Source organism: Tetrahymena thermophila, assembly GCF_000189635.1.
Source record: "Tetrahymena thermophila SB210 genomic scaffold scf_8254803, whole genome shotgun sequence".
In the NCBI taxonomy this organism is placed as follows: domain Eukaryota; phylum Ciliophora; class Oligohymenophorea; order Hymenostomatida; family Tetrahymenidae; genus Tetrahymena; species Tetrahymena thermophila.
In genome coordinates this window covers 1,709,901-1,734,206 of record NW_002476559.1, presented here as the reverse complement: position 1 = coordinate 1,734,206, position 24,306 = coordinate 1,709,901, and the positions used below count along the sequence as shown (strand labels likewise).

At 21.8% G+C, this 24,306-nt stretch overlaps 11 protein-coding genes across 11 annotated transcripts; 9 read left to right on the top strand and 2 right to left on the bottom strand. All coding sequences in view use genetic code 6, as the record gives it.

The window, feature by feature from the left end:
* Nucleotides 1–215: 215 nt before the first annotated feature.
* Nucleotides 216–871, top strand: TTHERM_00016070 (hypothetical protein; the record flags this gene model as incomplete). Its single annotated transcript, XM_001008387.1, has 2 exons — nucleotides 216–341; nucleotides 395–871. The coding sequence occupies 2 exons, from the start codon at nucleotides 216–218 to the stop codon at nucleotides 869–871; spliced, it is 603 nt and encodes a 200-aa protein (XP_001008387.1).
* A 978-nt stretch (nucleotides 872–1,849) lies between these two features.
* Nucleotides 1,850–3,322, bottom strand: TTHERM_00016060 (short chain dehydrogenase reductase family protein, putative; the record flags this gene model as incomplete). Its single annotated transcript, XM_001008386.3, has 3 exons — nucleotides 1,850–2,106; nucleotides 2,530–2,752; nucleotides 3,020–3,322. 3 exons carry the CDS (start codon nucleotides 3,320–3,322, stop codon nucleotides 1,850–1,852), a joined length of 783 nt encoding a protein of 260 aa, XP_001008386.1.
* Nucleotides 3,323–3,590: 268 nt separating this feature from the next.
* On the bottom strand, nucleotides 3,591–4,896 carry TTHERM_000016059 (hypothetical protein; the record flags this gene model as incomplete). Its single annotated transcript, XM_012795698.1, has 2 exons — nucleotides 3,591–3,596; nucleotides 4,504–4,896. 2 exons carry the CDS (start codon nucleotides 4,894–4,896, stop codon nucleotides 3,591–3,593), a joined length of 399 nt encoding a protein of 132 aa, XP_012651152.1.
* Nucleotides 4,897–6,314: 1,418 nt separating this feature from the next.
* TTHERM_00016050 (cleft lip and palate transmembrane protein) lies at nucleotides 6,315–8,776 on the top strand (the record flags this gene model as incomplete). Its single annotated transcript, XM_001008385.2, has 9 exons — nucleotides 6,315–6,575; nucleotides 6,719–7,028; nucleotides 7,111–7,206; nucleotides 7,266–7,676; nucleotides 7,802–8,052; nucleotides 8,109–8,271; nucleotides 8,345–8,512; nucleotides 8,580–8,641; nucleotides 8,717–8,776. The coding sequence occupies 9 exons, from the start codon at nucleotides 6,315–6,317 to the stop codon at nucleotides 8,774–8,776; spliced, it is 1,782 nt and encodes a 593-aa protein (XP_001008385.2).
* A 492-nt stretch (nucleotides 8,777–9,268) lies between these two features.
* On the top strand, nucleotides 9,269–9,663 carry TTHERM_000016049 (hypothetical protein; the record flags this gene model as incomplete). Its single annotated transcript, XM_012795697.1, has 2 exons — nucleotides 9,269–9,361; nucleotides 9,496–9,663. The coding sequence occupies 2 exons, from the start codon at nucleotides 9,269–9,271 to the stop codon at nucleotides 9,661–9,663; spliced, it is 261 nt and encodes an 86-aa protein (XP_012651151.1).
* Nucleotides 9,664–9,992: 329 nt separating this feature from the next.
* On the top strand, nucleotides 9,993–10,529 carry TTHERM_000016048 (hypothetical protein; the record flags this gene model as incomplete). The annotated part of the gene is made up of 2 exons (XM_012795696.1): nucleotides 9,993–10,252; nucleotides 10,490–10,529. 2 exons carry the CDS (start codon nucleotides 9,993–9,995, stop codon nucleotides 10,527–10,529), a joined length of 300 nt encoding a protein of 99 aa, XP_012651150.1.
* Nucleotides 10,530–10,702: 173 nt separating this feature from the next.
* TTHERM_00016040 (hypothetical protein) lies at nucleotides 10,703–13,790 on the top strand (the record flags this gene model as incomplete). Its single annotated transcript, XM_001008384.2, has 7 exons — nucleotides 10,703–10,958; nucleotides 11,629–11,786; nucleotides 11,863–12,168; nucleotides 12,230–12,321; nucleotides 12,392–12,809; nucleotides 12,864–13,204; nucleotides 13,397–13,790. The coding sequence occupies 7 exons, from the start codon at nucleotides 10,703–10,705 to the stop codon at nucleotides 13,788–13,790; spliced, it is 1,965 nt and encodes a 654-aa protein (XP_001008384.2).
* A 1,931-nt stretch (nucleotides 13,791–15,721) lies between these two features.
* On the top strand, nucleotides 15,722–15,925 carry TTHERM_000016039 (hypothetical protein; the record flags this gene model as incomplete). Its single annotated transcript, XM_012795695.1, has 1 exon — nucleotides 15,722–15,925. The coding sequence occupies one exon, from the start codon at nucleotides 15,722–15,724 to the stop codon at nucleotides 15,923–15,925; it is 204 nt and encodes a 67-aa protein (XP_012651149.1).
* A 105-nt stretch (nucleotides 15,926–16,030) lies between these two features.
* On the top strand, nucleotides 16,031–16,438 carry TTHERM_000016038 (hypothetical protein; the record flags this gene model as incomplete). Its single annotated transcript, XM_012795694.1, has 1 exon — nucleotides 16,031–16,438. One exon carries the CDS (start codon nucleotides 16,031–16,033, stop codon nucleotides 16,436–16,438), a length of 408 nt encoding a protein of 135 aa, XP_012651148.1.
* A 1,509-nt stretch (nucleotides 16,439–17,947) lies between these two features.
* TTHERM_000016037 (transmembrane protein, putative) lies at nucleotides 17,948–18,697 on the top strand (the record flags this gene model as incomplete). The annotated part of the gene is made up of 1 exon (XM_012795693.1): nucleotides 17,948–18,697. One exon carries the CDS (start codon nucleotides 17,948–17,950, stop codon nucleotides 18,695–18,697), a length of 750 nt encoding a protein of 249 aa, XP_012651147.1.
* A 2,409-nt stretch (nucleotides 18,698–21,106) lies between these two features.
* Nucleotides 21,107–23,892, top strand: TTHERM_00016020 (Serine/Threonine kinase domain protein; the record flags this gene model as incomplete). Its single annotated transcript, XM_001008382.3, has 9 exons — nucleotides 21,107–21,229; nucleotides 21,345–21,399; nucleotides 21,565–21,744; nucleotides 22,147–22,350; nucleotides 22,901–23,001; nucleotides 23,057–23,212; nucleotides 23,282–23,440; nucleotides 23,519–23,622; nucleotides 23,814–23,892. The coding sequence occupies 9 exons, from the start codon at nucleotides 21,107–21,109 to the stop codon at nucleotides 23,890–23,892; spliced, it is 1,161 nt and encodes a 386-aa protein (XP_001008382.2).
* Between the last annotated feature and the right edge of the window lie 414 nt (nucleotides 23,893–24,306).

Here is a 24,306-nt window from a genome sequence, read left to right as displayed (position 1 = left end):
TTTATTTAATTCAGAATTTATCAACTTTGAAAACTTTAATTACAAGCTAAAAAATTAAATTTCAGGCTAAAAAATATATTAATCATTTTTAATAGAAAATTAATTCAAAGAATTTAATAGAATCGATCAATTTAAATACTCACATATACCTTCAACTCAAAAATTAATAAATATTTTAAATCAAAAACAAATAAATAAATATTAATTGTTTAAAAATGGACTAAAATACTACCTACGAATTTCTTAAGAAAAAATAAGATCAAACAGATTTTTATTACAAAGATGTCGATCATTAATTCAAAGAATATAGAAAGACTGATCAAATGATGACTCTATTTTTGGTAAAAAAATTGGTTAATTTAATATTTTAATTTAAAATAAAAAATAAAATTAGGAGTCTTCCCCAAGTGAAATAATTACAGTTAAAGTAGTTGTAGAATCTAATTCCCCTTTTGAAAAAATTGTGAGAGCTCTTTAAGATCTTTCTTACTTTAAGTAAATAACTCCAGATCTTGAGCAATGGGTTATCATAGATAGAAATGTAAATTATGAGATTCACCACTGTTAAACTAAGGCTAAAACAGATATGATTTTTGGAGAGATAAAGTAAATCAGTTAGAACCTAGCATATTTCACTAGTGCATCAGTGGATCATCCTTCTATCGTAATAGATAAAGACAGAACTCTCACTAATTATATGTTAAACTCAACAGTTGTAGAAAAGACAAATAATAATCAATCAAAAGTCACATTTATTCTTTGTTAAAATATCGCTAGATTCGATGTACAAACTAATAACAAGATATTACTTGAATCAGTTCCACCTTACTTAGAATAGCTTACAAAGGCTTTTGAAAAATATCCTTATTGATCATTTGAATAAATTCTAAAAATAAATTATCATTGATATAAAATATAAATTTAAATAATATTATTTGTAATATCATAAACATATTTTTTTAATTGTTTGGAAATACCTGAAAATATAATACATCATTTAATCAATTCATACATACATACCATATATGAAAAGCTTCCAAGACCTAAACTATTTGTTTTTCTGCATGATCGCATTTCATTATTTCTTTTAAATTATAATTACATTTTATACATACCAACCTAAACAAATATGAAAACGAATCTAATAATAAATTTATTTATTTATTATCATAAATGTATTTTAAATAAACAAGCAAAATATCAGAAGATAAACAGCCTTGTTGACCCCTAAGACAAATTCAATTTTAATTTTTTAAATTAATATAATTTTTTTCAAATAAAACCTAGTTAAAATTAAGACCTCTTATCATAATTTTGTAAAAATTTTAATAATTTGATTAAAAATTAAGATTTTAATTAAATGAGTTTTTATTTAAAACAAAGTTAATTTGAAGAAAAATTTAAAGTCATAAAAACGATAACAAAATTTTTAAATATAAAATATCCTTTGAATTTATCATATCAATAACAAGCTATAAAATATTTTTTGTATATATATTTGTATGTATGTATACTGTATTATGTAAATATTTTTGTATGTGTTTCTTGAAGTATATAAATAATATTTAAATAATCAAAAAATATTTCAATAATTAAAAAAATATGTAATAAGTAACTAAGGTGTTTAATTCAATAAAAATAATTCATTCAATTTTTTTTAACAATCAAAAATATTTCAAGTAAGAATTGTATGAAACTTAATACAAAGATGAATTTAGCAAGGATATTTGCTTTTTAAAATTATAATAATATTTAACATCAGAGTAAAAACGAAAGAACTAAAGAATATAATATAATCATATTATATTTTATTAATTTATATATTTGTTTATTTATTTGTTTATTAAAATCACATATGAGGTAATCTGATACCACCATCAAGTCTGAAAATGGAACCAGTAACAAAAGAGTTAGTGGCCAAACCAAGGATAGCATCAGCGAATTCAGTAGGATTTCCAACTCTTCCCAAAGCAGAAGCTTTAGAGAGAGCTTCAATAATTTTGTCAGACATACCTGCACCCATAGGAGTTTAGAAAATACCAGGAGCAATAGTGCAAACTCTGACACCGAACTTACCAAGATCTCTAGCAAGAGGGAGGGTCATACCTTTTTAATATTAAACAATTATTATTAATAAAAGAAAACAATGCTGCTATTGCAAATGCAATTTAAAGTAGGTAGGTAGGTTTCTGATAATAAGAGCTGTTGTTAAATTAACAATTATTAATTTGTTGATTTTGTTTGCTTTCGGGTATTGTGTATGATTTAATCGCTTTATATAATACGTCACTCTCTTTAAGATGATTAAAAATAAATACTTCTTGATTTCAATTAATCCAATAAATAAAAAACAATATTTTTATCAATCATATCACAATTATTGATTGATTGTCTTTTATAAATTTCAAAACTATCTTTGATTTTATTTGATTCTATCATACTATGCTATTTATTTATTTATTTATATATTAATTGCAATCTCAACAATAGCACTCGCTTAAGTTATATTTATTTATATAAATTGCTTACCGATGATGGCACCCTTAGAGGCAGCGTAGACAGTTTGACCTCTTTGACCTTCAATACCAGCAACGGAGGCAACGTTAACAATAACACCTCTTTCTTTGAATTCGTTTAAGGGTTATTGCTTAACCATTTATAATGCAACATACTTAGTAACGTTGAAAGTTCCAACAACATTGACACCTAATACTCTATTCATTTCTTCAGTCTTGATGGTTTGGTCTTAGTTCTATTTTTTAAATTTATTAATTAATAAAATAAGATTGCAAGAAAATATCAAGCTAAATTTGCATGCTAATTATTGAAAAATGTGAATGTTGATAATATTTTTGTTCTCATTTTTCATTCTTAGTTATGAAACTTTAAAGAGGATGAATTTGGCATCTTATTTTTGTCTTATTGGGAGTTAAGTAATTATCAAATTTCAATAATTTTAATATTTGGCTGAAGATGTTGTTTAATTATTGAATGAAATGAAAAGTAGTGAAATAATTACCTTTCCACCGACAATAAGACCAGCAGAGATAACACCAGCTGAGTTGAGGAGGATATGAATGGCACCGAAAGTGGCAACGCAAGCATCGACCAAAGCCTTGACTTAAGCTTCATCAGAAACATCACACTTTTGGAATCTGCATCTGTCCTAGCCGTACTTGGTTTGGATTTAGAGACCCTTTTCTTCGTTTCTGTCAGCAATAAAAACTCTAACTCCCTTTTCAAGAAGAGCATAGACTGTAGCTTCACCGAGTCCACTAGTACCACCAGTAACTAAGGCAACAATAGTATTATCTAACTTCATTTTTAAATGGATTTTTTGAGATGGTTTTTTGTTTGTTGTTTATTTTCCTTTTGGAGGATTTTAATTTTATGGAGTTTGTTTGAATTAATATTATTATGAAAACTTTGGATATGTGAAATTTCTAATTATATTACACCAACAAGAATCCTTATTAATAATTATTTAATAATATTTAATCAATTATGACGACTAAGATATTAAATTAATTTACAATAGAAGGTTTCTCAGCTTATTCCAAAATTCTTTGATGTCTTTTATTTATTTTTAATCATTCCTAAAAACAAATAGAAAATATAAAAAGTTTGATTTGCTTAATGGTTTTATAAGCCTGTAATAAATAATGTTCAATTCAAATTATCAGATTTAGCAGAAAATTAGAATTATACCTTAAAATAATACAAGCAATATCATCCATTTAAAATATATTTTACTATAATTAATCTATTTTGGAAGTTAAAACTAAGAAAAATTAGTAATGATTAGTATTTAATCCTTTTCAATTAATTATAATAAATCAATCATTGCTAAAAAAGCTTAACATTATATTTATTTTTTTGTTTTTTAGTGTTTGTAGATTTGAAAAAAAAGTAGAAAATATCTTTTTTATTTTAAGTTAATTAAATTAAAATTTGTGTAAGATATTGAGTGTATGAATTATGCATTCAAAATATATTTATTGAATCAACCAACCATAGATTGTTTACTTGATAACAATAATATTAATAAAATATTAATAACTAAGTAAGTAAGTAATCAAGCAAACATAAACAGGTTTTTATTAATTTAAATTGATATCTAAGATTAATAAAATGTGAGCAGCTTAATGATTATATTTAATATATAATTTAAGAGATTTAGAGAATAAACCATATTATTTTCTGATAATTAAAATTGAATCTACGATTTACAGCATTAACTACTCATAACTTAGTTTATTTTCAAAAATTAATATTTAAAATCAATAATAAAAGAATATTCCTGATAAATTTTTTATTTAATTTCATACTAAAAATTTGCTTTTTTTGTTAAATTATTTTAATTTCGATTTAAAAATAAAGATTTTTTTATAATTTCTGAATAGAATTTATATTTAGTCAAATTTTTTCAAAAAAATTGAAATTCAGATGAATAATTTTCAAAGATAAACTAATATGCTCTCTATTTAGAAAACAGAAGTTTACCTAGCACGTGCAGCTTGCGTGATTGGTTTAAAAACTAGAAACAAACAGGTAACTTTACTTTGCTAAAAGAGGAAGTGATTTATTAACAATTAATAGTGAGGGGACTTAAATCTATGTAAAATTGAATAAAACATTAAGTTAAAAATATTACGTATTATAAATCTTATTGCAAAAAAATTAATCTGAAATGCTTATGCTGACTTGCCTTTTTTGATCTATTTAATTAAATCTAGTTTTCTACTAACTTAATAATATTACAATATTTCTTTGTAATATTTTGATTTAGTATTGCATTTTAATTTAATCTGATTTTTTCAACCTTCTAGAAAAATTCAACTTTGTTTACTTAGCATATAACAGTTAAAAGTGACGCTATTTTCCTATAAATGACATTATTTAGCTGTAATCTCTTCATTTATTAAATAACTCAACTTTAATATGCATACTATCCCTTTTCCACTTCTCAAATAAAACAATATTCTTTATTACTAGTATAAATTAGTAATTAATAATTAAATATTTATAATGACTTTGATCTTTTTTTTATATAATGACTATAATTTACACACTTAACTTTATCATCAATCTAGTATTATGATTTTTAATCAAATTAAATTTCTTATTCTAAAGAATAAAAAAAGTATAATATTTTTCTTAATTAATTTCTCAGCTTAGCACGTTTATATTACCTGATAATATAAAATTAGTAAAAATAATATAAGATATGCTTATATTCATTCAGTTGGTTAGCAAGTCAATTAGTCATATTACTATTTAATTAGTATTATTTTTATATATCATGCTCTTTATAACAAATTAAATACCATTCTCAGTATTTTATTTTAATTGTAATTTTTGTGTAAATTTATTACAAAATATATTTTATTAATAAAATCAAATAATAAATAAAATTTACTTTTATCTTATTTAAATTAAATAAACTTTATGCTTTCTATCTAGTTATTTTTACAAATTTAATTGATATTATTACATATAATATTTCTTATTTTTTTAATTGAAAATCTTTTTAAAAAAATTTAATTATGATTTTTTATTCAAGTTAGTTTGTCGTTCTTTAAATTTAATTAGAAAGTTATTTTAAGGATTTGATTATTTTTGTTTTTTACTAACTATTTTATTGCTAATTATTATGTTAGATTTTAATTTATTTATTTTTAACTTTTTAAGTTTACTATTTTTAAAGAAAATATTTAAATGACATAAAAATATTTTGTATTCAGATTAAATAAAATTTTTATAGAGTAAAATTAAAGGGTTTTAATAGTTATTGGATAAATTAGCATTTTTATTGATTATTGATTAAAATTTTAAATTCAAGAATATTTTTTTTATTTATTTTTGGCATGTTTGATAATATTTCAAAAGATAGATCTAAACAAATTATTTAGATATTTGTTTTATGTTATCTTATAATCAAATATTTTTGAATTATTTTTTTATCCTAAATATTTTTGAGATAAGATTTGAAAAGAAAAATGAATGCTTATTTGATTGTTTATTTATTTATTTAGGTGCTTATTGATTTAAATAAATATTATTTGCTGAATTTAGAAATGTAATTTCAAAATATAAATCAAAGAAATAACTTTAGCTGTTGCTAGTTTTTTTTTAATTTTAATTATGGATGATCTCCATACGGATTCTACTATTAACTTCTCCTAATTATTATTGAGGGGTAAAAGCTTTTTAAATAAAAAATAGAACACAAGAAAACATTTTGGTGTTTGTTTATTTAGATTTAATTGATTTTTATCATAAAGATATCTTAATAAACAACTTTTTGAATAAAAATGAATATTAGCACAAGTAGGCGAAGTTAATAAGATCAACAACAATCTTCTTAAAATTAATAGAATTAATAGTAATAAAATGTACCTGCCTAGCAAGAAGAATAGCAGTAGCAATAATAGGGAGGATGGAACTTCTCAATGTTTCATATGATCTTGCTTTTTATTGCTGGAAATTTTGTTTTCAATATGATTAAGGGTAATAATATAGATAGAAGCAATCCTAATTACTACCACAATGCGTTTGAAAATGATTAAAATTTTGTAATATTTTTAATTATTAATCGCCTTATTTAAATCATTCATTTTAAGTTTAGACCATATTTTTTTTGTTTTTGAAAAATGAATGAAATGAAATAAAAAATTCAATCAAATAAATAGCTCATTTAATTTTTTAAATTTTGCAGGATTTAAAGATAAAAATTATCAAAGACAACGAAGTCTTGCACAGTTGGGAGACTTAGAATTTGCAATACAATTATGATGAAAAAAATTTTATTAACAAAACATTTTCTCTCACTTAAGAGTAAATTTTCAGCGAGCCTTATCCAGAAGTGAGTATAAGCATAAGAAACTAGGATACTGGAGCTTAATTGAACGCATAAGGCGAATTAGTTGTTATTTAAGAAAAGATCACTAAAGAGCAGCTATAGAATTTGATTTCATCTGCAAATGAAGACGTTCCTCAACCTAAAACTAAGAAAGAAAGCAAGAAGAGTAATAAATCAATCAATAGATCAATCAATTAATTTAGAAACTATTTTTTATGATTTTTAAAGATTATTTTAAAATAACTTAGGAGAGAAAGCTCCTCACTTTAGGTAAAGATTTTACATATAGCTTTCACATGACACCAATTCGTATCATCCTTAGCAAATACCTCCTTAATTGAGAAGTAAAATTATATTTTAATTGCTTTGATAAGTGTTCAACAATATATAATTAAATGCAAAGATCTCCTCAAGATAGATCACTAAAAAAGATTGTACCTTCCTATTTTGGATGTGTCTTAATTCTGGGTTAGACGTAAAGATTTAGTATATCAAGGTTAAATCGAAGAAGAACTTGCTGAAGAAAACAAGAATTAACCTGCAACAACAGCAACCTAGGAGGTTATTGATTAAAATGATTTGCCATCAGTTTACAACACTACTATTGTCTTCTATCCTTACTGGCATGCAAAGCTTCTTATGATAAGCCAGATGGAATAAACATTTAATGATTAAGCAAGTTATGGATTACACGATGCAAATTCTTTAGAACAATTCAAAGAAATTTTAGGAGACAATAACCCTTATTATTTAGCAATTACATTTATTGTTTCAATCCTACATTCTGTTTTTGAATTGCTAGCTGTTAAAAATGGTAAAAACATTTACATTGACTTCATTCATTCATTGATGTTTTGCTTAAAGGCATTATTTACTTATTTTTATTTATACTTTGCTTTTTGCTTTTAAGCATTTGGATTAAATAATATTTTTTTTTAGATATTTCTTATTGGAGGAATTTAGAAAACTATCAAGGTTTAAGCTTGAGAAGTTTATACACTGGATTCGTATTTGAGGTTGTTGTATTCCTTTATTTACTTGATAGTGAAGAAACTAGTTGGCTTATCATAGCCTCTTCGGGCATAGAGTTGTTGGTAACAGTTTGGAAGATCTACAAAACTGCAAAGTGTTAAAGAAGAAAAGACAACAAATTCCCATTCTTCGAAATTGATTAAACCCAACAAAGTTATGTATAAAAAAAGTTAAAAATTTTTAGCAAAAATAAATGATAAATTTTAATAAAAAGATTCGCACAACTGAAGAGTATGACAAGCAAGCAACTAAGTATTTGTATTATGCTTTGGTTCCCTTATTAGCTGGATACACTGTTTACTCTCTTATCTACCTTGAGCACAAGGGTTGGTACTCATTCGTAATTAGAACTTTAGTCGGATTCATTTATGTCTTTGGTAAATAATTATTAACATAAAAAATTTTAATATTTTGTTTAATTTTAATTTAATTAATTTAAAAAATATAAAGGTTTTATTAATATGACTCCTTAGCTATATATTAACTACAAGCTTAAGAGCGTTGAGCATTTACCATGGAGAACTATGATTTATAAGTTTTTGAACACTATTGTAGATGACTTGTTCGCCTTTGTCATCAGTATGCCTTTGCTCAAGAGACTTTCTTGTTTCAGAGATGGTATTAACTTGTTTATTTATTTACTTATTATTTTGTACTAATTCTAATTTTTACTAAATAATATTAGATATTATTTTCATAATCTATATCTATCAGAGATAAATTTATAAGGTTGACCACAAAAGAACAGTAATTAAATTTATTTATTTTGTTTTTTATTTATATTCATCGCTTTATTTATTTATTTATTTGTTTGTTTCTTAGCAACACGGTTTCAAAAAAGAAGACCTTGTACCTTCAGACCAAAAAGAAAAAGCTGACTGAATAAATTAATATTGAAAGGAATTATATTTAATTAAAGCTTGAAAGAAATTTACGATATGATTTTGCTCTTGCATTTCTAAAATAAATACTAATTATTTTATTATAATTAGATAGTAATGCAGGATTTATTTGTGATATTAGTTAATTTTAATTTTCTATTATGTATTCATAACAATAACTAAACAAATTTTAGAATCAAAAGTACAACCATCAATTTATTTATTTGTTCTGCTTGGAATTAATTTTATTAGCAGATATATTTATTATAAAATAATAAAAATAATGAAATAATAATTGAATAAATGATTTTAAATTTCTATTTTAATAGATTTAAATTAATTAATTTATTGGATTTTTATTATTGTTTTTTTATATTAGCATTTGAATATCGTTTATTCAAGTGGAAAGAAATATCACAAACATATTTTTTTTGTTGCTTTAATAAACAAATTAGATTTAAATAGCATATTGCTTTTTTGTAAATATTAACAAATGCAATTAAAAGATTAAACAAAAAATTTGATAGTGAAAAACATTTTAATTCCAAATTTACATCCAAATTAACAAGGCAAAGATCAATTCAATGTATTGGTTAAAATAATAATTCAATCCTTTTTCATTTTTAAGATATTTTTTATGATTAATTGTATATTTTTCATCAAGATTATTGCAATTTATGAATGAATAATAATCTATAACATTGACTTAATTACAATTAGATTTCTCAATTATAACAATTATTATAAGAAAACAAGGTCACTGTCACCTTTGAATAAAAATAATCTCTTCTAACAGAAGTTAGTTGCTAAATGCGTTAGAATAAATTAAACTAACTAAATTGCACTACAATAAGAAGAGTCTGTCAAAAAGGTTTTTTTGAAGGCTGAAAAAGGATTCCAAATTCTTCCTAAAATCCCAATAAACCTTTCACCTAAACTTCACCACCAGAGCTCAATAAAGCTCTTTAAAGATCACTTGCAAGTCGATAATTCCGATTTGCCTGAGTTGAGAAGAGCTTAAAATAATTTATCTAAAGATGAATCTTTTCTTTTGAAAACTTCTACTACCTCATTTAGAAAATCTAAATCACCTTCTCCTTTAAAGTAGAGATTTTAATAAAGCATCAATACATAAGAAAATGCAGGGAATTAATTAAAATAAAAACAATAAGATATCTACAAAGAGGATTCTGAATTCATAGAATAATTGATAAAAAATGAGCAAAATTCCAACACATAAAATGAGTTAATTATAAAAAGGAGAAAATAGATTCAATTATACCAAAAGATAAAATCAACCGAGTACAATATAACAGAAAGTGAAATCTTTTAGCTCTTTACAAACATCCACTTCAATATAAGGCCACAACTCAAGGAAGAATATTTTTATTTTAATAAAGGCGAAACTCCCTACGATTTAATCTTAACGTCTTTTGAGAAAAAAAATCCTATGCAGTATTATACTGTCTCTTACCAAGTAATAAACAACCAATTCTTCATTAAATATTCAAAATATAAATTTAATAATTCTAAACAAATTTTCATCCCATTTTAATTCCAAAACAAGCATCAAATATACTTTTATAAAAAAATAAAAAAATACAAAAGTTTTATTAAATTTTATTAGAAAAAACTAAAAATGAATTGGAAATTCAAAAATTAATTCATATGATCTTTTAAAATATATATTTATTTCTTTTTTTCTTTACTTTAGGGAGTAATAATTTACAATAAGGGAGATTAATAGTTTTTGAATATAGAGAGATTCTAGAATGAGAAGAAATCTTACTACAATTTGAAGAAAATACAGTTTTTTAAATAGTTCTCAGAATTCAAGATATTCTAGAGATGGAAGAAACTGATGAGAAAACAAGTGATGCAAAAATGTAGACAAACTATTGAAAGTAAACTGTTCATACTGAATCCTATGTTTAGAAAATCTATCCTCAAAATAAGAGGTATTTGCTTAGAGGTTTCCCAATTAGCAATTTTTAGTACAAATTACGTTCAATCTTTTTCAAGTATAGATATTAAAAAGTATCACAAATTCTAAATGAACTACCTGCAAACTACTTTTATAGAAAGATTAACTGAGTTAACTAGTAAAATATCTGAAATTATATCTAACTCCTGCAAGAATTCTCTCTAGGTTTTCACTCAAGTTCATCATATTTCAACATTATGTATTCATTAAAAATTTAATTTACTCTTATCAAACAGAAGCAAGCAAGCAAACAAAAAACAAACTGCTTTCTCACATTAATTGTGATATTAATTTTATAATAAAAATATCATATGTATTTTTCATTTTAATTTACCCATATTTACCAACCATGAGAAGACTATTTTCTTAATTTTTATCAAATATCAATTTTTCATTTTAAGTAAATATTATAAAATAACAAAGATTGATTTATTTTGTGAAATGAAAATTGATCATTTTTATGATATTTTTTATCTTTTTAATTATTAATTTTATGAGTTGATATTAATTAAATACAATTTTTTTTAGAAGAATTTCTTAATGTTTTTTGAATGTAGAAATAATTATTTTAAATTAAAATTTTATTCAATAAATTTAATAATCTATAAAAAAATAATGATGATTTATTTATAAAAACCATCAAAGAAATTATTTATTCTTATTCAAATTCATAATATTTTTGTCAGCTTTCCCAATAAATTTAGTTTCATTAAAGTGAATTATCAAAGTTTAAATAATGCTGAATAATTTTTTATTGTTTATATTTTTTATAGATATTAAATAATAATTTTATTTTAAAATTTACTTGCTAGCAATAAATGTCTTACTTATTCGTTTTATTTAAATTTATTAATTTGAAATTATATTAGAAGAGGCATCTTTTACTTAACAAGCTGTTTTGACTTTCCAATATAAATAGCTAACACATTTTATTAGATTTGTAGATTTTTTACATACAGACTCTAAATCTTGGTTGATGTGCTAAGGACTGGGATCTATTGTTAAAATGATTGATAATATGATACACGTAAAACAAACAAACAAACAAACAAACAAATAAATTTTATCTTTTGATTGTGATTATTTTTTTAATTTGATATTAGGGGAGAGAAGTAGGAGGAAAAGTAAAGATTAATGGATTTCTTGAGAAGGAAGATAATGGGTGTGAGAAGCTGTATCCTTCCAGAGAATTATAAAATTAAATATTCGAATCTATAGTATATAAAAGTTGTGAAATTACTGCTAATCTTCATGAATATTTTTACATGCGACCTGAGCTAAAGGAATACATGATAATTGACTTTTTTGAGAACTAAAGCTAAGACCCCGTTGAAATGAAGGCAGAACTTCAATAAAACATCAAAAGCAGTGTTGAATACAAGCAAAACTTTAGCGAACTTCAGCAAATGGTAAATAATTTTTAAACGGAATTAAATAAATATTTTAATTAATTGCATTTAAACAAATTAGCTAGATTTAAATTACAGATAAATTGAAAACAAATGTGGAGTCATCCAAACTCTTAGAGAGCTTTATAAGAATTATCAACCTATTTAGAATGAGTAATAAACACTTCCTTTATATCAATTATAATTCATAAACTATTTTATTGATCTCTTTTTAATAACACAGTTAACTGGGTAGATATGAGGCTTAGGAATTTTCAGATTTATTTAATGTTTTCTTGCAGGATAAAAAGGATTTGTATGAAATGGATAATCACATGGACATAGGATTTTATAGTTTAGACCACACAGAATTAATTGAGTAGGTCAAAAATCAGATGAATATTTTTTATAAGAATTCTTTTGCTGCAATCGAAGAAAAAATAGACCAAATGGCATGCTTCTTCTTTGAGAAACTAAAGCAAAATAATAAGCTACTTTACAATTACCCTGAGAATTTGGATTAGTTTTACTAATTCCTTATTTCCTATTAAATCATTGAAAAGTAAAGAGACGTAGACAAAAGTTTTATGAGAAGAATTTAAGATTTGAGCCAAGTTTGTGTTAATAAAAAAATTATGCTCTCTGGCTAGTTGAAATAATTAGTAAGTCTTTTTTTGTTTTTAACAAAGTCAAACTATTTCATTAATTTATAAAAGATCACTCAGACAATATATTCGTATGGGGAACTTGAAAAGAAAATTACAGAAATTCAAGCAAACATGGACAGCATTCAATTTAAATACAAGCAGTAGCTTGAGAGAGAAATCGAAATCTTTAAAATTAAAACAAACACTTTCATAAATAAGAATTTAACGTACTTGCAAATCCACAGAGATTTGTAAGATGTTAATTTTATCATGCAAAGACTAAAAGAAGAACTTTAAAATGATTATGACTAGTTAGATCTAATTAAGAAAAGTATACTAGTCACTTACCAGCACTTAGACATCGATCCTAAATATCACGCAGATTTCTCATTTTACTAGGCACATAAAGTGTAATTGATTATTTTCAATAAATTTCATTTTATTTAGTTTTTTTGAATTTCGAATCTGATTTATTAAATTTAGTAGACTTTTTTTATGCACAACTGTAAGAATTTATGTTTAAATTATAAAAATTTTATAACTTTGATTGATAAAATTAAAATTAAAAAATACAAATCAAAATATAAAAAATGAATTTATAGGTTTCTGTCAAAAACAGAAAGGTTTTGGGAAATAGTAAAATATTGGATAGATATTTAGAATAGTCTACTTAATCAGCATTACAAAATAATACAAACAGATTCGTTAATGCTAGAAATAGAGGAAGTTCTTGCCTCTAGATAGAATAACATTGTCAAAATTTTGGAAATTTAAGATTACTTGGACTTGGATGTCTAAAATAGTGAAGTAGTCATTTAGCTTTTCTAGTTCTTGCAAAACATGAGCAATATTTTAAAGTTTTGCAACGAATTAAAGCTTTTAACTTCAATTGAAGACAAAAAATCTCAGATTAATAATTAAATAAACATAATACTTAATAATTAGCAGTAAAAGCTGTTTCCTGATCTGGTAATAATTCATTTATTGATAGATTGATTTATTAATTAATTAATGTTTCTGTCTCTCTCATTAAATTAAATTACTTTCAATTTTATCTTTTATTTAATATAGAATTATTTATTTTAAAAAATAGGAACCATTCCTCATACAAGAACAAAGCTTATAAATAACATATTCTTTTATAAGAAAGTACTAGCTTTACAATATGATAGAAGAGTTTTAATAAATTCCTTCAATGATAGAAGTTTTGGCTCCTATAAATAATTCTTCTTCATTTATAAATTTAAATCCTTCTTAAAGATAAATATAATAAATTGATTAATCAGAAATGTCTCAAAAACCATCTTAGCAGTAAGATTAAGATCCCAAAAACCCTGAACTTTCAGATTAACCTAAATAATAAAATTTTTTATAAGTTTAATAGGGACAAAATTAATAGCAATAAATTTAAAATTTAAACTCAAGCTAAAACTGAAATCAGCTGTTTTAATATTAATTAATTAATATAATTTTAAAATTATGTCATATAATAACTCTTAAAAGTAAAAAATATTTCTAATTTTTATATAATATTCATCAAAATATTTCTTCATATTCAGATTAAATTTCGGTTTTAATTTCTGAATAGACAAACACTTGCTTTATTTATTTCATAACAAGCTAATAAATACAACAACAAAATTTTTTCAATTTAAACTTAACATATCTTCTAAGAAACAATATCAAAAGAAAATTAATAATACTGCATTAATTTACAAGATATTCATACAAATTTTAAGCTAAATTATTTATTAAATATTTTTGCTTGAATTATTTAGAATTTATTTTAATTAAAATTGCTTTTGTAATATGATAGCGATAAGCAAAATAATCTTTTTTTGAATAATATTTCAGTTTGAAAGAATTTTTTTAAATAAAAATTAAAATTCTATTTTTTTCAAATATAAACTAACTATTTATGTTTAAATAAAATTATTTGCTTAAATATAAATAAAATTATATTTTAATTAGATTGCTTGCTTATCCATCATAACTTATTTTTAGATTATTTATTTAAAAATTTAAATTTAAACTCTTTGATTTTTTAGTTGTAAACCAATTATAAATATTTATCAAAAAACTTATATAAATCTATTACAAAGAATAATGTTTTACTTACAATTATTCTCTTTATAAAATAAAGCATTTTAAGATTTCAAAGTAAAGGCAAAAATTATAGATAAAATTTTTAATATAAAATTTGTAGTTATGTAATTAATTCTACCACTTTATAAAAATAAAAATTCATTCAAAAGCTTATCAAGTCTTTGATTTTTTTTACAAGATCAATTATTTTTTAATTTAAAAATGCATTTTGATAAAAATATTTTTATTATTTTATGAAAAAATTAATTTTAAATTCTAATTATTAATTTTAATTTCAATTGAATACGCTTCAAAACTAAAAAAATGATCGAAGGAATAATCTGTTTATATATAAATCGAATGTGCTTATTATTGAATAACAAAATAAAAATTTATTCTTAATAATTAATTTAATTTTGCTTTTTTTTTTGTGGGGAATTAAATGAAATTGATTTGATTTTTGTAATTGATTTCTATAAATTTTGATTTGAATTATTTATTTTGCTTTTTTTTGATTTGAATTTTGGGGAGAAAAAGGAAATTAATTAAAAAGAAAATATCAATTGAAATATAATAATTAAATAATGTTAAAGAATTCAAAATTGAAAAAGACAATAAAAATGACTACTTCTTGTGCGATTGTGATTCAATGGATTCGAGGGATAATGGTTAGCAAATTTTGGAATATTTCATAAATGTACGATGCCTACAACACTTTTTAAACTCTCTTTAAAGTAGTTTAGGCATTATTTATGGGAGCATTTCAGGTTTCTTTCTTATTTGCCTTCTCGAATACATATCTTCTTGATATCCTCGTATGAGAAAAGGGTCGTTGGTTTAAAATGATACCATCTGAACTGGTGAAGTTCCATCAATCTAAGTTTTTAAAACCTTTCCTATTAAATCCTTCAGTTTTTAAGATGATCAAAGAGAAGAATAGCGAGTTTTTAAAAATTCTTGTGGCTTTCCCGCATTACACATCCACAAGAATCGAAACTATTCTATGCCCACTCTTTGCTCAACCTCCGCAAGATTTAAAAGATTGATAAACTTTACTACTTCATAATATCATTTTAAACACATTTTATTCATATATATCACTATTCAAAAAAAAATCATCCTATATAAAAAGTATTTTTTTAAATCAAGGCATGTTATTCTTTTATGACTAATCAATCTCACTAGGGTTCAAGCAGGAAAATCTCGCAAATCTGTTTCAAGAAAATAAAAAAGAAAAAGAAAAAAATTAATTAAAATAAATAAAAAGAAAAAAAGATAATAAAAATTAAGAAAAAGATTAATAAAATCTCTCAATACGAACAAATAAACAAACAAACAAACACATAAAATATTAATTAAAGCAATAGAAAAACCAAATCTTACAAAAAAAAACAAAAATCTTACAAAAACCTCCCCAGGAAAAAACCAATGATAAAAACAAATAAATATCTTTCAAAAGACAAACAACATAAACAAATTAGAAACAGAGACCAAGCATGCCAAATTTTTTAATTGAATAAATTAAAATAATTAAAAGGAAAATTAAAAGCCAAAAATGAATGAATTAATTAATTAATCCCACTTAAAGAAACATCAAAGATAGAAGGTATTTAATTATTTATTTATTACAAAATAAACTCGAGGAAATAAAGCTAGTTAGTTAGATATTTAGCTAATTATTAAGAAATTTGTTTTAAATGAATTTTATTTAGATTTTTTTAAAACAAAATTTATTACTAACAATTCTATTTTAAAAATAAACCCAAGACTAAGTATGAGATATCCTTTAATTTTATTTAAGGAAAAAGAGAAAATAGAATTGTTTATTTTTTATAAAAATTAAAAGAAAAACAATGAATTATAATTTTAATAGTTAAATTAGAAAAATTACATTAAGATTGAAGATTTTAATGGAATGTTTTAATGAAAAAAAGATTCGATTATTTATCTTTAATAATTTGAAAATTTTTTCTTGAGCTTTAATAGAAAAATAAAGCTAGGAAGTGATTCAAAAAATTAAAAAAAGATTTCTTGATGAATATTTTGAATAAATTTTTACTTTTAATTTTAAATTTTTACTTTTCATTAATTGATTTATTTATTTGGATAAGTAAGTTTCCCGCTTAGATTTACATACAATTTATCTTTATAAAAATTTGATAATTAATTAAATGATTTCTTTTTTGGATATGCTAAGCATGAATAATTTAATCGGTATTATCAAATATTTATTTCATTATAAATTTGAGAAATGAGTGGAGAGCTTGTTGAAAAGATGAAAGATTTTATTTATTTAGAATTTGTTTTTAAAATTAAATTTTAATTCCACAAAAACTCATATCAATTTTAAATTTACATTTCTAACAACTAAACAAATCTAATTTTTTTTATCATCATTTTTATGGCAACTGATGTAAGAAAATACAGCTAGTTAATTTCGAATTGTTTTAATGAATTTCATAGTTTTAAGCAAGTTAATTTGATTTCTAAATTTATAATATAATTATTGATTTTTCAAATTAGTTGGAAATAATTTTTAAATTGTAACAAAAATAGTAGATGCATTTGAACCTATTATTGATCTCTAAAAATGGAATTGGAAAATATACTTATGCTATAGGCGATACGAAAATAAATTGAGGAGCAAAGGTAGAATTTTTATTTTTATGTATTACTTTAGCACATATTAATTAGTAGATTAATTATTTGTATAAAAAGATTTAAATAATTAATTAATTAATTTTATATTTATAAATTAGATTACTTTTAGATCACTGAAGGAAGGTATTAATTAATAGAATCAAAAAATTTGAATTATAAGATTAGATAAGAGATATTGACCTTAGAAAAATATTAAATTCATTTTAATTCTTAATACATAATCAAATAATAGCTAAGTTAGAAAGAAATTTACTTCAATCAATTAATAATAGAATAGAAAAAAAAATCATTTTTACTTTTAATAGCTAATCAACGAATAAATCAAGTTATAAAAATCAATCAATTAATTAAAGAAATAAAATTTACTAATAAATTATTAATACTTATGAAAGTTAATTAAAAAAACAATGAAAATAAGAAAAACCAACCAACCACAAAGAAACAAAATTAATTAATTAACTAATTCAAGGAACTTTTAGAAATAATAATTAATTAATTAGTCTGCAAAAATCAAATTTGTTATAAAAGGAACACATATTAGAGAAACTTTAGATAATTAAACAGTAGAATTAAAAGTCTTAATGAAACATATTTTTGATGAAATTAAAGTTTTTAATTCCACTGGACTACTCGAAGAATTCTCATTAAAAATATATTTTATAAGAATGTTTTAATTATCTTATTAATTAAGATAATTCTTTTTCAAAAACACTATTTTTTCTTACCACTCTTAAATGCTTTGTTAAATCTTAATGATAAATTTTTATTTCTGCAGTTTAAGTTTTTAATACCCAGGACTACTCCTTAACTACTAAAATAAATATTTATTATAAGAAACAAATTAAAATTATTTTCAAAATAAATCCTAAACGATTTCAACCTATTATTAGGTCTCTTATTTCAATTCTAGTTAGTTCTTATTTTTAAATCAATCAATCAATCATCATTTTTAATAAATATCATCTCCTCTTTTATCCATCATCAATCAATCAATCCTCATATTATATGTTATCAAAATAAAATATAAAAAATCAATCAATCAAATAAATTAAATATTATTAAACTTACATAAAATAAATTACAAATATAAAATTAAAAAGTAAAATAAATAAATCAATCAATCAACAATAATAAAACATTAAAATAAATAATAATGAAATTTAAAAAAGTAAAAGTAAATAACATAAAACTAAAAGTCAATTTTAATTCTAACAAAATAAAATACAACAAGACAACTAATTTAAATATTATATCAGCAGCATATTGCATTTTTTTAAAATGAAAGACCAAATATTTTAATTTTATAAAAGGGTTTGCTAATACCCAATAAAACCAAATATAACGTAGCATATTTAACTGTTAAAATGAATACACTCAATTAGAGTTAAAATTTGAAAAAAATAAAAATAAATGATATTGAACTAAAAGTACAAATCAATATTTATTCGAACACAAATTAAAAAAACAACAAAACAATTCATTTATATATCAAATCAATATTTTGCTTTTTTGAAATAAAAAAATCATTCATTTTAATTTTAAAAAAGGATTTGCTGGTTAATACCCAAGAAAGTCAGATATAACAGAGGATATTAAATTCTAAAAGCTAATTAACATATTTATTTCAAAATAAATATTTATCTGATAAAGTTTTAATAAAAGGATCATAACTATTTTTTATATTTAAAAGATTTTTTTGTTGAAAAGAAAGATTTTATCTTTAATTTAATTAAAATTTTATTTTTATTAAGAAGAATTTACTAAAAAGCAAGTCTACTTAAAATATATTAAATAATCTTGAAATAATAATAATAATTTTAAATAAATAAAACTTACTGTTGTAGAAAGTGTTTTAAATTTGAAAAAATTTTACTAAATAATTATTTTTATATTAAAAATATAAAAATCTTTATAAATTTTAGTCTAAAATTAAATAAAATTTTAGTTTAAAAGAGTTTTATTTTTGTTTAATAAAAGAAATATTCTTATCAAATATGGATGAAAAATTAATTTTTAGGATTTTCAAAAAAATAAGAAATTAATTTGTTTATTTTGTCTTTTGTCGTTAATAGAAAGAATTATTTATTTATTTATTAGACTCTAATTAAGAATTAATTAATTACTTATTGATTTAATTAGTATACGGAGATTTCATAAAAAAAGAAGGAATCTAAGTATAAAATTAAATTTTGATAGTTTCTTATATGAGAAGAGTTTTGTCTAAGATATCATCACAATTATCTAGATTATTAGATACATTTTTTAGTCATATTTTGATGTTTTGCTATTTTTTTTCTCTCTGAAATCGGTTTTTAAATATACTATTCATATTTATTCATCAGCATGCATACATAGATGCATGCTATTCGATATTAATTATTATTAATAAAATTATATATTAAAGTTGCGTAGTATAGATATATAGATAGATTGATAGGAATTCAGCAATCAAACAATTTTTTTAAATTATTAATTTTATGTAAACACAATATCTTAATCAAATTTAATTAAAAAATAAATGAAAATAATTGTGTAAAATTAATAATAAAAAAGTAAACTTCTTTATATAAGCTTTATGTGTTGCTTTCTCAAAATGAAATTGATAGCAAAATAAAGTTAGAACTGATTGTTTTAATAAAAGAATATCAATTGAAACATTTTTAATAAATTTTCACTGATAAAATATATTGAATATACAAAAAAAATTACTCAGTTGCAAGCTATCTTAATTTTATAATAGATATTTATCAGTTTTTATTGTGAATTTAAAGGTAGTTAGTCTGAAAAAAAATAATTAAAATTACTTTTCATTAGAAGTTAAGTAATACAAACTAATGAAAAACTCAATTTAATGTTGATATAAATGTTCACAGCTTATGAAGAGGAGTAAATTTGATTGAATAAAATAAAAAGTACTATTCGAATAGTTAGTGTTAATGAATGAATTAAAAGATACTTTTGTTTTTAACTAGTATTTTTGTTATAATTAAATTAAATGAAGCATGTTAAGGGATGCTAAATAAAAATCATCTAAAAAAAAATATAAATAGTGTAATGCAAATCCTTTATGTTTTATTTTGTGAGTTTAAAAATAGATATTTAGAAGGATTTGAATAAGAGTGATGTATGTGTATTTATATGCTTAGGGACCCTTCTTGAATAATAAGTTCTTTATAAGGTAATATGTTTAAAATATATAAAAAATACTTGTTGAAAAAAAAGAAAAGAGTATATTTTTGATAAAAGAATTGATTAGCTTAACAAAAAGTTATAAGCAAAAAAAATCAAAGCATTCGTATTAAGTATTAAGAACGAACGAACAAAAGAATTAACAAAAATATTGAAAAAGGAAGACAAGCAAACACAGTTGGAAAGCAATTTAACAAGATAGAATAAAAACAATAAATAAATAAATAAAATAAATTATTATTTTAGGAATTAGCAAACCCTTCTGGTCGTGAATAGCCAAATTAATCTTAATATAAATATTTAGCTCAAAGTATTAAAAGTAGAATAAAAACCATATTAAATCCATTCGTCTTAATTGAATTTAAATTCTGAAAAAAATGGGAACACTCTGTGCCAAAGAAGAAAAACAAATTAATCAGAATGAAGTGCAAGAAATCAATATTAGAAATTCTAAAATGCCCTAAGAGAAAATAAATTTGGAACATTTTGAGTTTATTAAGGTAAAAAAGAAAATTATTTTTGCTTGTTTGTTTGTTTATTTGATACAAAATTAATTTTTTTTAAGACTTTTGTTTTCCAAATTTACACAAATATTAATTGTAATTCTAAAAATAGTGCATAGGAACTGGGTCCTTTGGCAAAGTGTACTTGGTTAAAAAGAAATAAACAGGTAAAATTAGAAATTTGTGCTGTCTTTTACTGTTTTTTGGTGTTTTTATGAGTATTTGAATTAGTGATATTAATTGATTAGTTAATATTTTCTTGGTTTTTATATTGATTCCTAATTAATATTTAATATTGTCCAATTAATCCTTTTTTATGCTAACTATAACAGAAGATTTATATGCAATGAAAATACTTAGAAAGGATTAAATTAAAAACAAAACTTAATTAATCTAAACAAAGGCTGAAAGATATATTTTAGAAAATGTCGACTCTCCCTTTGTCGTTCAACTTGCCTATGCATTTTAAAGTCAAACCAAGCTCTATATCGTTATGGAATTCTGTCAAGGAGGTAATTTTTAATAAAAATCTTAAAAAAACGAATTATTAATCTTATCTTTAATTCATAAGTAATATACATACGAACTAAATATAATAACTAATATAGAAATCGAATTTAATATTTAATTCTAATTTATAAAGCTCGCATAATTTTCATTTATACGAGATTTCAAAATTGAATTAGATAAATAATTCAAATACATCATTTCATCTCAAAAAATTTTTATTAATTTAAATTCAAGTATAAATTAACAAGAGAATGCAAGTATTATATTTAGCCTTAATTAGCAGTTTAAAAATATATTTTAGTATTCAAAATAAGATTTATCTTTCACATAATATATCAATCACATAATCAATTTATCTTTACTATTTTATTTCATTTTTTATCTAAATTCTATTTATTTATTAGGTGATATTTTTGGACACATGGTCAAACAGCCATTCTTCCCTGAAAACAAAATAAAATTCTATGCTGCTGAGATATTTTTAGCCTTAGAAAAATTGCACGAATAAGGGATTGTTTACAGAGATTTGAAACCAGAAAACATCTTGGTTTCAGCAACTGGTCATATAAAACTAACAGATTTTGGCCTTTCAAAAAAGTTAAAAAGCAGTAATATATTTAGTTAAAATTAAAACACTTTAAGCATGATCAAAATACATTTCAATGCAAATAATCAAAATATTTTCATTTTAAAATAAAATATCTCTTGTATATCTCAACAGATTGATTTATTTTTTTATTTATCCTTTATGAAAATTAATAATAATTTAAAAATAAATAAATAAATGAATAAATGAATCAAGAAATATAATATAAATATCCAAACATGAAATAGCTCTAAAAAATATTTCAACAAATAAGAAATATTTTTTATTAAATAAGTTAAAATATTTTTAATTATAAAAAATGAGGAAATAAAAAAAATGGTTATTGATTTTAAGTATTTTTAAGCAGAAATTGAGATATTTGATAAGAGATTCGAATAACTTTTTGATAAATTAAATTAAATAAATAAATAAAAATGAAGATTGAGCTAAATACTATTTATTGGTGGATTTTAAGAAATAAATAAAGAAATGAATATATTTTGTAAAATTAAATGAGTTTATTTTTATAATTTATAGCAATTAGCATTAATTAAATTGATTTTATATCATAGGGGATGAAATTACTTATTCATTTTGTGGAACTGCAGAATATATGGCTCCTGAAATTATATCAAAATAGGGGCATGATGTTGCAAGTGATTGGTGGAGTTTTGTAAATTTTTTGTTAGATTTATTGTTTAAAGTTTAAATATTTAAACATTTCAAAGGGAGCTGTTTTATATGAAATGCTTCATGGTGCTCCTCCATTTTATGAGAAAAACAAAGAGAGGATGATGGATAAGTTAGTAAATTAAGATGTAGTGATTAAGGATAAATATTCAAAAGAGTGCTAATCTTTATTAAGAGGATTACTTACAAGAGATGTAAATTTTATTAATTCTTAAATTATAATTGATTGATTGATATCAATGATTTTAACTTTGAAAAAACAGAAAACAAAAAGATTAGGAAATGGACCTGAAGGTACTTAAGAAATTAGAAATCATCCATTCTTTAATAATGTGGACTGGGATAAATTCTTAAGACTAGAAGTTTAGCCTCCTTACATTCCCAAAGTTTCTGATAAATATGATTTGAGAAATATTGATAATGTAATTAATATAAAAAACAATTTTATCATTTTATTAAAAAAAAATTACTATTCTTATTTAATGTTTAATATTAAAAAGAATTTCTTGAAAATGGACAGTAAAGACACTCCAGGTGACATGGTAGGAAGTGCCCTAAAGTTTTCTAAGAAAAATGAATTTAATGGTTTTACTTATGAAAGAGGGTAATAAAAAAATTATAATCTTAGTTTAAAGTTTTATTTTTTTGAATTTCAAAGTCTTAAAATGGTTTTAAAAGTTACAATTAATTAATAAGATAATTTTATCAGTGAATAAAAAAATAATCATCTGAAATCTCAAATAATAATTTTTTTAATTTGTTAGTCTAATCATATTTTAATTAATTAATTATTAGACTTGAAAGAAGCTACTAAGAAAATAGCCTGGCTGATGAATCTATTTTTTAGGAAAATCCAAATTTCATTCTTAAATGATTAAAATTAAGAATTTGCTCTCTATCTAAATATGAAAAAATAATAACAAAAGTAAAAAGAATAGATTTTATAAATAAAAAAAATTATTAAAATAAAAAATTAAAAACTCTCACTCTCTCATTTATCAATTTTGTATAAAAAAATAATTATTTATATAAACTACCTACCAACCAATCTACGTAATTGTATACATTTAATTAAAACTACATCATCAAATATCCTATTTTTTATTTTTATGAAAATATTTTTAAAATTCAAAATTTATGTTTTTGTTTTGTTTTATTTACATTTTAAAATAATTCTAACTAAAAAGTGTTTAAAAAAAATTGATTTCCTAATCTTAAATGTATAAAGTCATTACAAAGTTGAATTAAGCAAATTAAGAATTATTTAAAGTCTTTTTGTTGAATACTT